Source organism: Pyrus communis, chromosome 4, assembly GCF_041283825.1.
Source record: "Pyrus communis isolate YQ-2024b chromosome 4, ASM4128382v1, whole genome shotgun sequence".
In the NCBI taxonomy this organism is placed as follows: Eukaryota; Viridiplantae; Streptophyta; class Magnoliopsida; order Rosales; family Rosaceae; genus Pyrus; species Pyrus communis.
Window position 1 is genome coordinate 19,370,198 of NC_142568.1, and position 13,546 is coordinate 19,383,743.

The 13,546-nt window shown below is 34.8% G+C and overlaps 1 protein-coding gene across 1 annotated transcript; it reads right to left on the reverse strand.

Moving 5' to 3' along the window:
- Window positions 1-5,014: 5,014 nt before the first annotated feature.
- Window positions 5,015-9,025, reverse strand: LOC137723062 (F-box/LRR-repeat protein 3). Its single transcript, XM_068462218.2, has 8 exons — window positions 8,120-9,025; window positions 7,763-7,888; window positions 7,360-7,467; window positions 6,877-7,270; window positions 6,671-6,800; window positions 6,081-6,375; window positions 5,740-5,991; window positions 5,015-5,469 (listed from the first exon to the last, which is right to left on the reverse strand). The coding sequence occupies exons 1-8, from the start codon at window positions 8,804-8,806 to the stop codon at window positions 5,416-5,418; spliced, it is 2,046 nt and encodes a 681-aa protein (XP_068318319.1). The 5' UTR covers window positions 8,807-9,025; the 3' UTR covers window positions 5,015-5,415.
- Between the last annotated feature and the right edge of the window lie 4,521 nt (window positions 9,026-13,546).

Below are 13,546 nucleotides of genomic sequence, written 5' to 3' on the forward strand. Positions count from 1 at the left end.
AGGGGAGACAGAGGAGAGAGGAGAGATAGAGGAGAGAGGGAGGGTATTTTGGTCACTTTAGGATGTTTCTGAGAAGCTCAGGGAAGTTTGACCGTGGAAAATGGGAAAAAGAATTCCGGTCAAAGCTTGTGGGTTTGACTTGACTTTGAAGAGTGCCCACGTATGGTAGGTGGCGGCTCATGATGCACAAGCTCTGCAGTTAGAAGAGGCTGCTGGGGATCTTTTTGCTCTATGTGATAATGTATTTAAAATAAAAAACAAAAAAAAAAGGTAATTTTCTTTTGTCAAAACTTGAAAATTGAAAGAGTGGCAATTATTGGCACTCATCATAAGGGTTAATTTCACGTTTTGCACCCAAACTTTTGGGATGTTTTCGAATTGATCCTTTCGAAATTGATCCACAAACTTCATAAGTGTGTTTAATAACGATATAAACTGACTTCGTCAGCTAAATAACACACGCGACTCCTTTTTCAAATAAGACTTTGGTTACCCAACTATTTTGATCAAAATGGCCTTAATTATGAATGATTAGTTCAATTTACATATATTTTTTTAGATGTGTTTCAATTTGAGTGATTTTGTTTCGAGTTACATTGGTTTGAAAAAACACTTCATCAATCCAGAACTCTTGTCTCCTCTTCTTCTTTTCTTATTTAATTTGCACCCATCAATGTCATCCCCTTCTCTGTCTATTTTTTTTTTCTTTTGAAAAAAAAGAGATCAATTAGTGACTTCTCCACAACAGACCACATTTTCAATGATTGAAAAGATTTATAGAGGTATTTCAGTCTTCCTTTGCACACCATCATATGATTCACCAGCGCCAGAAGTCAAACCTAGAATGTGCCGTGTCCCACTCTCTATGTATTTCATCTTTCTTTTGTGGTATGTAAATTTGTAACAATTTGGAGTTGGTACGAAAATTTTTCATGAGCGATGTAGTCAACACCAAGGTCCTTTCCAACAAAAACTGGCCGAATTGAACTATATCCACTACTAATTCTGTCGACTTTTGTAACTGCTGACAGTGTTGTTCTCATCTACCATATTTTTAAAGATTAGGATCCAAAGAAAATACATGAGGGGCTAACGTGGAACAAACGTAAAAGGGGCTAACGTGGAACAAACGTAAAACTCAATGAGAAATTACTAATGAACTCTTATTAAAATATTTGTTTATGTTCTTTTGTTTTTTGGATATGGTTATGTGTCCTATGGTAATAAAAGTCCCAAATGCTTGCAAATACAACGTAGAGATTTTATATCAAGAGTAATGTTATTCATATCATGTTTTTATACCATATTTTTATACCATCTTAGGTAGTATCTGATGTGGAAAGCCACATTATTTGAAAAATTTGCAAAACCCAAGGAAAGGAAGGAGAAAGACTCCTCGTATACTACAATCATCATTTAATTAACTAGTTTTTCTTAATTATTAGTTTATTAAATAATGAACTAAATTTAAAAATCTGATTAATTCAAATGATGTGGCTATCCATATCAAATGCCACCTAAAGTAGTACGAAAATGTGGTACAAAAACATGGTATGAATAGCATTACTCTATCAATAATGTTATTTTTACCATATTTTTGTACCACAATTGTATACCATATTAGGTGGCATCTGATATGGACAACCACATCATCTAAATTAATTAGCATTTAATTTCAAACTGGTAATCAATAATTAATAAAAAGATTGTTAATTAAATGATGATTATGGTATACGAGGAGTCTCCTTCTTCCTTCCCCTATCCATTATGCTTCTTCTTCCATCCCTTTCCGTTTTCATGCCAGTTTTTTTTTATTGATTTCGGTTGATTTCCTTGATTATGGTCAAGCTTTATAGAATTTACTCGTATACCACAATCACCATTGATTTCTATCTCCAGACTCATGCCCCGTAGCCCCAATCCTCATTCCCTTTCAAGTATTTATGTCTCCAATCTTCATTGGTACTACATGGTTGTTCATCTCGTGATATTTTTTTTTTGCTTTCTTTTCAAATATATATATATATATATATATTGTGGTTTAAAAGAAGGATTTCATTTGATTATTTTATTTAGTAATGCCTATTAGCTTTCATGTGAATTAGGAGTCATAATCAAATTTGTCTATCGGATTAAGGTTCATGCCCAATTAAGTTACTAAAGTCAGAGGGAAATCTTGAAGTCTGCAATTTTCCTTATTTAAGTGTTTTAATTAATAAGAAAATTGAAATTAAATGATGTAGCTTGTCCAACTCATCTGCCATTTAAGATGGTAAAGAAACGTGGTATAAAATTATGGTAAAAATAGCATTACTCATTTTATATTGTTTTCTTTGGTTTATTTTTTTAATTTTGCACTTTTCTTTGCTAATTGACAACATCACCAAGTTAAACTTTGATTATTGCTTTCATATAGAGGACAAAATCCCTCAAAAGCTAATTATTGTAGGCAAATCGATAGAAACATTAATATTATTAAAAAAATGATGAATTCAATTTAATAGTAACTAATGATTGATTAGGTCAAAATATGAAATAATCTAAAAGGCAAATTCAGAAAACTGTTAATCTCTTCCCATTTGTTTAATTTAGCCATAAATTGTGGTCAAATACAATTATTGCACATGACCCACATGGGCCACATCCCATTTGTGATAGTGCAGAAAATTGCCACTAGTCATCGTCATTGTGGTCGAAATTTTTTTCCAATCGCCGAAAAACTTCAAGTCGTTATTCAACATTAACTAAAAAAACAATATGCACATTTTTTCATCTTCAAGTATGTTTTGATGTGAGTTTATTTTTCCTTTACATGTATACATAATAAAATTAGAGAACTTATGAGAAAATTTATTATTCAACGTGTTTTTTTAAGATCATTGTTGACCAGTATATTGAGACCAGAAAATTTGATCAACTGGTTGCAGGAAAAAGTTGGCCGGTTGAAAACGTGTTAGGATTGAACAACAATCATGTAATTATTTTGAATTATAGTAGTATTTATAGAATTATTTTGATTGACTTTTCCATAAGCACTTTAACAAAAACATGGTACTTGAACTAAAAGATCTCAGTCGACAATAAAAAACACTAAAAGATCCCATAAATAAATCTGTTTCACTGGAAAAGGGTAGGAAAATTAAATTAATAGGCAGGCGCTTCATGAACGAAAAAGGTTCCGTAGTGTAGTGGTTAGAACTCTGAACTTTGAATCCAGTGACCTGGGTTCGACTCCCGGCGGGTCCTTTTGATTTTTTATCAAAATTTTTGGACAGCAACAATGCTTCAACAAATTGGTTTCTTTTCACCATATCTTAATTGCATGAGCCAAAAGAAATAAAGAATTATTTGGTCATGAGAAATCTTTATGGAAAACAGTTCGCAAGAAATGAATTGTGTTGGTATTGTGTTATAAAAAATAAAGTGAGAACAAAACTTTGTTAGATATTGAACTAAAACGAGAGTAATGAATTATTATATTTATCTTTTTCAACGGTGTTAGTCAAGAGAAATGAGAGATGAGGAAAAGTATGAGTATTATTTTTTAGTTTTCATCTATGTATTTATCATACGATACATGTTGAAGAAGTCTATAATCTCATTTAATGCATGTCGAGAAATTATGTTAACGTTAAGAAAAATCATTTTGTACAAAGTCCATCTCTCAATGTCATGTCCAAAGTAATGTCACAAGAAGAAGACATCTCAACCTACAAGAAAAGTGAGAAAGCCGATTGCATGATTCTTTGACTGTAATTTCCAACACTCAGGGTTGCTAAACAATCACGAATCATGAGAAATTGAGAGAGAAGGAATCTAGGCACAAAAGAGAAAAAGATATTGTGCTTTATTTTTCTCAAATAAGCAAATGATTAGGGAGAGTATTTTATTTTTAATATGTTGGGTGAAGTGTGAATTTAGTCCTTGAACTATTACGTTAGTGAAAATTAGGTCCTTGAATTTATTTTTTGGTAAAATAAGTTCTTAAATTCATTAAAAATTGCTAATTTCATCCCTACTATTTTATACAAAGCTATTTTATCCAATTTTTCTTCAATTTAAGTCACTTGACACACTTTAGAGTGTAATACTATTATTTTCTCACCTATAAGCCCTTCGCATTTCATATAGGTTGCGAATCTAACATCTAATTTACCCTCCAAAGTTAACTTAAACGATTTCTTATGTACAACTACCAATTTATCCTCCAAAGTTACTTCATACTATTTTTTCATGGAAAACTACCAATTTACCCTCTAATGTATATTACATGCAAGTAGCATGATTTAAATTGAAGGAAAATTGAATATAGTAGCTTCGAATATAATATTAGGAATGTAATTGGCAGATTTTTATAATTCAAGGACTAATTTTTTTGAAAAAATAGTTTAAGGACCTAATTTTCACTGAGATGATAATTCAGAGACTAAATTGGCAATCCATCCTAATATGTTTCACTATAAACTTGTTTTACCGAAAATCATTATTATACGATATGATCACCAATACTTATTTGAATGTGATGTCTGAGCTGTCAATAAGATCGTTGACGAGCGGCGATTACAACAAAGATACGAGCATGTTGCTTCAAGAACAGGTGCGCCAACATGAAGCAAGTAGGAGAGGAACTGAACATATACAAAAGTGGGTCAAGGCCACCCACCGTGGACGGATCGCATAACGCCAAGAGCTTTTTCGTGGTGTCAATACAATCGGGGTTCACAAAATATGACACAAAGTTTTTGTGACCGAAAAAGAGTGCGAACATGTGTATACATTAGCCACATGACTTTTTAATCCCTTTTTCTAACTTAAACACGTTGTGTTCTTGTCTAATATCACACTGGCCCCCCTTTTCTAACTTGAGCAAAAATAAGGAAGATAGACTTTTCAATGTTCCAGAAATACGAGGTGGTGCAATACAAGTGGAAACACACTTGAAAACTAAAATTTCCATGCACTTATATAATAATGACACGTGGTATACCACTCCATGTCACGGGCACACTGAAAATTTATCAAATAAGGAGAACGTTTACTCACCACTTTCATACATGAATCTCATAAATCAAAGTCGTCCAAAGTCATGCTCCAAATATCACATTAACCAAACTCATTAGTTGATAACGTACGTTAGCTATAAGGAAAATGAACATTTAACATTGCATCCAAACCATCCATCCATTAAACTTTTCAACGGATTTGGTAAGATTGGTGGCAGAGTCAAGAGACTACATAGCAAAGCCCACGTTTCTGGGTTTCGCAACTTCGAAAAACTTGTAAATACATCCAGCATGCTGTGACAAATGAAAGAAATAACCAGTACTATACATCGAGCAACCCGAGGACTTTGCCTTCTTCACAACAGAGTCCAAAGAACCTAAACAACTCAACCGAAATAGTCGTGGGAAAAACTCACGCCATGATATCTTCCAACTGTATTTTCCAACATTGAGGGTCCAATTCCGCCTGTCAATCATACAAACTGAAGTCAATAAGATAGTCAAGTACAATCAACAAACAAATCATATAGCCATATATTATGACTTCTCTTGCGGTGATATTGGATCGGAAGCACGAATGTGAGTGCAAAGAACCTGTAACTTGATTATTGTTTGTTACGAAAACACAAAATATTTGCAGTTACTTCCTGCATCTTTAATGACATTAGACTAAGCAAATTTGTTGGAAAAGTAGGCATCTTCGTGGATTTGATGATTGATAAGTAAAAACACTTACCCTGAAGAATTTATCTCTCCACTGAAACACACAACCACGTGCTTCTAAATGTTCGAAAAGAGCTTTGGGTAGCAATGACTTGAAGGTTGTTTGGAGCTTTACTTTAGTTAGCCCCCCGCAGGCCAATAAGGCAGCTGCCAGTCCATTAGGGCTCAAGCCCTTCAAGTGCAAGATGGTTAAGCTCTGTAGGCAACTGATACTGGCTAAGGATAACAGCCCCACATCAGTAACTGAGCTATATGACAAATTAATCTGCGCGAAAATATGAACCGTCTGGTCAAAAACAAGTGTTCTCTATCAAACCGTAAGCTCACATGAAAGCAAGAAATGAGAAAGCGTACTTGTCTAAGGTTCTGGGAAAAGTGAGCAAGTGGGATCATCCCAGCATCATCAATATTTGAACACTTCTTTACGTCCAGCTTGGTCAGTTGCTTGCATCCCACAGCAATTGCTGCTAGACCCAACGATGTGATAAGAGGACATCCTCGACTTTCAACGGTGTTCAAACTTGAGCATTTTGACAACGAGATTAATGAACTATCAGTAATGTCTTTGCAGTAGGCTATGTTAATCATCTCAAGTCCAGGACAACCTCTAGCAATAGCTGACATGCTTGAGTCTGAAATTCCTGTGCATCTACACAAAAGAAACACATTCACATTAATGCCTTGTTCTGTCAGTCTATGAATATATGTTTACACAAACAAATATTCGAGCACAAACACAGAAGACCTTGTGGAGAAGTTGGGATTTGTTTCCTATATAAATTAGTTAGACCTTTGAAGACATAGATCAGCATGATTCAAAATCAACGAGACCTTAGACTTAAATTAAGCATTCGGTACGTTTCTGTGCACAAAGGGGAAATGAAAAGAAAAAAAAAAAAATTACAAAAAAGGTTCAAGTTTTGCAAGGATCATGAGTTACAAACCTATATAGATCGAGCTCTAAGAGTTTCATACAGCGCATGCCAATGTTCACGACTCCATTGTCAGTTATATTCAGGCAAATTCCTAGTTTTAAGCTGGAGAGTTCGGAACATCTAGAGATGGAATTCAGACCTGCACATAGAAGGTATATAAGTATGCAATTCAAACAGCAGTTCTTAGTAACACTGAGGTTGAGCAAGGGAAAAACCTTCGTCGTCGACTTCATTATCTGTTATGTCAATCTCCTCAAGAGTTTGGCCTCTCTGTCCAATGAGGACAAATGCTTCTCGAGGAACCAGGGTACATGACTCCATCTTAAGAGAAGTGAGTGCTGTACACGACTCCGAAATCTGGGCAATAGAAGCATAAGTTATCTCTCGGCAGCATGTGATGTCTAGCTTCCGCAAATCCTTGTGCTTTTTCAAAATGGAGGACAGACCCTCATCGGTTACCCCCACACATTTACTTAAGCTCAGCTCCCTTAGCGAAACACACCAGTTTCCAATGGATTTTAGTCCAGGGCAGGTAACCAGGCAACCGTCTAATTTGATTGACTGCAACGTTGGAAGCTTTTCCAAACTATCAGCAAGAGCAAGAGTCACCTGACCACAAGTGCCACCACAGTGCAATGTGTGAGTTGAGAAATCACAATATTAACTTTTAAAAAGACTCGAGGAAAGTCAGTACTTACAGGAGAGCCATATGACAATACGAGTTGCTCTAAACATCCTTCACTACAGCTCGCTAGGGCGGACAACCCAACATGACTAATGTTCTGACAGCTAGATATCTCAAGTTTCTGTCAATGGTAATACAACAGCATGTGTCAAAATTTGTCAAAACAGTAATGTAAACTCGACAAGTAACTAGCACCAACTGTCTATTATACCCACAAGCATCAAATTTAAATTTCGGCCCAACCAAATAATCTCGTGTAATAAGAAGAAATATAATCAAAAGTCGAATTGTTAAACTTTCTAATCTCACACATGACGACCCAAATCCAATCGAACGATTTCATGTTAAACCTCACTTAACAAAAGATGCTCAAGACAACAGGCAATCTTGAACCAGACAAGCTTAAGCATAGGTACCTTAAGCGACTTGCACCCATGTTTGAAGGTAGAAAGGCTGTCATCGTCGATGCCGAAGCATCCTTCTAGAACCAAATCTTCAAGATATTGTAACTCGAAGATCGACGGCAAGCATTTATCTGTGATCTGCATATCACCAAGAAAAAACAAATCACTATGCGGACACAGAAAATCATTAGCATACCAAAGTTCAAATTAAAAGTGTAAAAACAAAATTAAATTTGACAATTACAATGCAAAAGCAGGGTGCTTTCAAAAACAGAACAACATTAAATCAAACAAGAACAACAATTTACCATACAAAATCATAAATCAAATCAACAAAAATGAAGTAAATTAGTAAAAGCAAGAATTTACCGGCAAGTACGAGAGATCCAAACTTCGAAGATCTTTACACTTAACAGCAAGCAATCCGACCCCCAGGTCGGTAACCCGGAGGCACCATTTCAAATGAATCAATCTCAGCTTTTTGCAACCAACTGCAATACACCCAACACCCATATCCGTAACCATCTTACACCTCCCCAGCCACAGCTTCTCCAAGTTCTTCGCCTCCGCCAGAGCCGCTGCCGCGGAGTCTCTGAGCTCGGTGGCGTTCGAAAGGTCGATCTCCACCAGATTCTTACAATTCGCAGTCAAACTCAGCAACCCAGTTCCGGAAAAGCAATTCGACCGCGAAAGATCTATCGAACGGAGGGTGGACCTGTAGGCCTTTGAGACGGCGGCGAGGGAGGCGTCCGGGACTCGCGGGCAGAGCGTGAGATCAACGTGGGTGACATATGGGTACCGGCGGAGGACTCTCGGGAGGTGGTCGGAGCGCAAAGGCTTGAGCTTCTTGCGGTGCTTGGATTCTGCGGCGTGGAAGGACTTGCAGACCAAAGAGAAGGATTTTTTGTCAATTGGGTTTTGCTCGAGGCAGTCGAGGATTATGAATATGATTTCGTCGGACAGAACATGGAAGACGTTGTTGTTGCCATTGTTGGGTGGAATGGTCTTTTGCCTCTTCATGCTCTGAGATTTTTTCTGGGATTTGGATGAGGACATGGGAGTTGGTTTTAGAGGTGGAAGAAGATGGAGGACAATGGTGTTTTTGGGAGAGAAATTCTGGTTTTATAGGTGGAAGAAGACGGAGGTAACCGTTGGGCGGAGGAATTCTGGTTTTGGGTCTTTGGGTGGGTTGTGGGTAGAGAGAGTAGTTGATGGGGAAGTGAAGATGGTGGAGAAAGGGTTTTTACTCTGAACTCATAGTGGTACTTTGTACCCTTGCTTGTTTTCATATGCAATGACTATTTTATCCTTTGTTTCCAAATACTATCCTTAAGTGACCCAAATGACTTAAACTAATCTAATCAAATGGGTTTTTCTTATTTGACCCAAAGGAAAAAAAGGGTTTTTCTTTACTGTAGTCCACTTACTTATTTTTATTTCTTCTACATCATTTCAATTTTTAACCGTTGGATCAAGTGAATTGAAGAAGATCAATTGTTAAAAATTAACAAGGATGTGTGGAAGGTAAAAATGAGTATGTGAATAACATTATATTTTTCTTATTTGTATGAATTCTCAGACGGTGGATATGAGAAATTCTACTTTAACCAATAGAATCATATGATCATTTCTTTTTAGATAGTGATTCTTGACTCATGCATTTCAGGTTCAAAACTCTCTATTCTCTTAAATTATTGTAATAGTTTCAAACGCTATCCTCCTCTCTTAATCCTTTATGTTTTTATTGCCCTCAGATTGAATAAATTAAATAATAATTTGTTGACATGTATAGAGAAAGCGGTAATAACAACAAAAATCAATACCTTACGTTTAGGTTCAAACACTGAATGGAATTTACTATTGTAGTCTTATATTGGTCTCCATGTGCAGGACATTACTCATTTTGTAATAAATGACAATAGAAGTTTTATTGATGAGAGTGCATGCTATTTTGTTTGTAAAAAAATTATTCACGTTTTTAATTATGAACGATATCAGATTCACAATCTAGCAACTCAAACATTTTATGAATACACAATATACCAATAATACTATAGGAAATTTATACTTGAATGTACACATTTAGTAAATTTTTATATAAGAAAAATGATGTCATTTTTAAAAACACAATTTCTTGTTCAATCGTTTTTATCTTGTTTTTTTTTTTTTTGAACAAATGATATTATCTACACTAAGGAGATGGGGAGCGGGCTAATCCTCACAATGGACTAGCAATAATGTGGTTCAAATTTGTCTTTGACGAGAATCGAATTTAAGATTTTTCATTTATTAGTCAAGAAAAATACTTTTAAACTGTAGTACTAAATGACGCTTTTGTCTTAATTTTTAAATTGAATGAATCAAGGGAGAATGAAAGAAATGCGCAGAGTGTGAAAAATCACTTAACAAAAAGAACCCAACGAATAGGCAAATTGGCAAAATGGAAAGTATCAAGGACGGGGTAGTTTGGTCATTTAAGATGGAAAAGAAGACTCTGTACGGGGAAGGACGGTAAGGACGGGAGTAATTAGGGGAAAGTAGGCGGGGGTACTTTGGGAAATGAAAAAGTCGTTTTCTTGTAGCAAAAAGTTGCTTATTTGGTGGAGGACCTATGTGAGGAAGGACAGATTCAAGTGCGGACAGTACGAACAACCTGACAAAACAAATATATAAAAATTATATAAAAAAATAAATTAAAAAATACCGCAAATAGAATTAAGATATTCCGAGTAGATATTGCCGTACTTATATAGTCCCATTTACCTAGTACCAGCCTTAGAAAAATCAGAATTATATGAAAATAATTACATATATAATTAAAAAATAAAAATAAAAATGTTCCGATTGGAAGAGGAGCGTTTTTTCAGTTACTGTTCCGGAAGGTTGCGACTCGTGCAGGGCTACCTGGGATTCGACATTTGTATTCCCAAAATGCCCTTTCGAATTTCAGAATTTACCACCATCCCATTCTTCTTGGGGACTCCGTGGGCTTTGCGCATGTAAAGAGAGCTGTAGCTATTGCTGGTGCAACCACTTTTTGACATTATTTTATTGTTAAAATTAAGCGATAGGTCTAGCTCACTGTTAACTAGATTAATGTTATTTTAACTTAATCACTTATTATTAAGTGTTTGATTTTATCACAAAAAGTTTCGGTTATTAAGAGTAGAATCATACACTTATATATTGTATTTTATTTTCTCGATTCCTTGATGTGAGATTTATATTCCACAAAACATTTGTTCATTCTATGTAATCATTATTAAAAAAATTACCTCTTAAAAATATTAAATTATTTTAATCGTTTTGTTGTTCATATGTGTCGAATAAGTTTTAGACTATAATATCAAGTAACAGCATCGTTGTGAAACGTTAACTTGTTTAATTCACATTGAGTTATTAATAACTTTAAGTGTTTCCAAATCAAATAAAACTTTCAGAATGCAATCTTTATATAAAAAAAATGGTAAGGATGATAACGTGAATAAAAAGTCACGATATGCAAGGAAGGTAGCAACTCATGCGGCGTTATGCAGGCATCTTCCAGCTTGTACAATACCTTGTGTTCACAAAAAACCCCTCTGTTTATCTGATATTACAATCATGCCATTCTTCTAGGAAATGCTGTAGACCTTAGAGAATCTCCAGCAATTGGATTATAATTTTCTCATCTTCTCTTTCCACCTCTCATTTCACGTTCTTTATTTTCTTTTTCTCTTTCTATAAAAAATTAATATAAAATGTTAATGTGATTTAACCGTGACTATTGAAATAAAAGAGGAGGAAAGGGTAGGGAAAGGTAGGGGGAAAAAAAAAAAAAAAAAAAAAAAAAAAAAAAGGAAGAGAATCTTACTTCCCAGCAGTTAGCAGTTAGCAGTTACTTAATTGCAAGGGTAATTGGGTTGAACTGCCCTTAGCCCCAGAAAATCAGCTCCAATGGAAAAAAATGGGAAGCAATTGCAAGGAAGGCAGGAGCCCTTGCGACTACTCTGCCTCCTGAGGCTGGGACTTGCGCTCGCATGACGCCTATTAGACAAGGGGCCCCACGTGAAGCCGCAAAGATGAATTCTAAAAAATTCAAAAAAAAAAAATCATAAAAATTACCAAAAAAAAAATATATATATATATATATATATATATATATAAATTTAAAAAAACATACAAGGTTCACATTTAAAAGTCTTACAAAATTCAACACACTTGCCTTCCACAAACGCGTGAAAATACTCTTAGGATGGCAGATTGATCTAGTCTTACATTCCTGATCGATTCAATTATGTTTATTCGGATCATATCTTGCACAAACTGTGTTTGATATGAGAGATCTAAAGAAAGTATTTAAGAAGAAAGAAAAGATACATTGAGGGTGGAGTGGAGGAGAAGAAAGTATTATATGAATAAAGAAATAATACAGAATATTATTGTATGCTCCTTCAGATAACAAATCATATTGCAGGATGAATCATCTAGCTAACCTAATAACCCATCCATGTGTTGGTTGAGCTGGCCAAAATTGAATGCATTTGTTTATATTCTTGCCTTTATGAACATGAAAGTTGATCTCAAAGTAGTTTCTCAAGTGATAGATTGTTTAGGTAATTAGGATTTTTCACTTACGTTTTACGTTCATATTCTCCCCCTTCTTACATTAGTTTAGGAGCTCTTTTCTTTAAAAAAAAAAATCAAGGTTGTTATCGGCACTCAAAAAACGTTATTAGGAAGTTTTCTAAAGGGAAAAGCTCAATCATTTTTCTTATGGAATAAGGAAAATGTGAACACATAGTTAAGCATAGGTGTAACTCGAACAGGCTCAAAGCAATCCGAAAATTTTAGGGAATGTTTTCATTTTTCATTTTCCATTTTAAAAAAAAAAACTAAAAATAGTTACAAAAAGAAGTTTGTATTCTAGTTTTTTATTTTTAAATGAAATTGTTTATCAATCTCTAATTTTTAATGTGTATGACATGAAAAACGCCATGCTTAGAGTACATTGTCGGTACATGAAATGATTATCTTCCGTGACAAGTGCTGGTTGACAATGTTTTTATCATTATCAATTCTCCGGATTCTCTTTGTGAAAATCTCGAAGATCATCTAATTATGTTCGTTTATTGTATATCGTGCAGTTAGAAATCATTATAAATTTTTTAATTTAAAATTGAATATAAACAGTATCCGACAAAAACTGACCATACGATGTATTATAAACGGACACGATTAAAGGATTCCCGGAATCCTTACAAAGAGGATTTGGAGAGGATCCTCATTCATCTTTATCAATCACTTCGCATTAGCACAACCCATAATAATTAATCTAAATTTATTCATTTATAGCAGCTGTGTGTTATGGAATAGGATCCTCTTTGTGGGGATCCGGATGATCAATCAATTGAGTCCGTTCATCGTACATCGTGCGATTAGAAATTATTTTGAATTTTGAATTTAAAATTAAATATAAATATAAATAATACTTAACGAAAATTGACTATACAATATACGATGAACAGACACAATTGATTGATTCCCGAATCCTCACAAAAAGGATCCGGAGAAGATCCTCGTCCGTGTGTCATTTAGGTATGTGTCTCTCTCTCCCCACCAGAAGCATAACAAGCTCTACTTGATTTAAACAAAATAATACAGACTAATGGAGAAGGGCAATAGACAAATTAATTTTTGACATGATTGATCTTCAAAAGGTGGCTTGGAAGATGGACGAATTGGGCCACCAAACAAAGTGCAGGAGCGCAAAAAAAAAGAATGAATCCTCCTTTTTGTTATGTATTTGAGGCTGTA

What these genes read in the sequence shown, in the direction of transcription:
- LOC137723062 (XM_068462218.2), bottom strand. Translation starts at nt 8,806, where the DNA reads ATGTCCTCATCCAAATCCCAGAAAAAATCTCAGAGCATGAAGAGGCAA. An exon ending in TATTGTCATATGGCTCTCCT is followed by an intron (nt 7,271 to 7,359) that starts GTAAGTACTGAC and finishes ACTTGTGGTCAG; the next exon opens with GTGACTCTTGCTCTTGCTGA. An exon ending in TTAGAGCTCGATCTATATAG is followed by an intron (nt 6,376 to 6,670) that starts GTTTGTAACTCA and finishes TCTTTTGTGTAG; the next exon opens with ATGCACAGGAATTTCAGACT.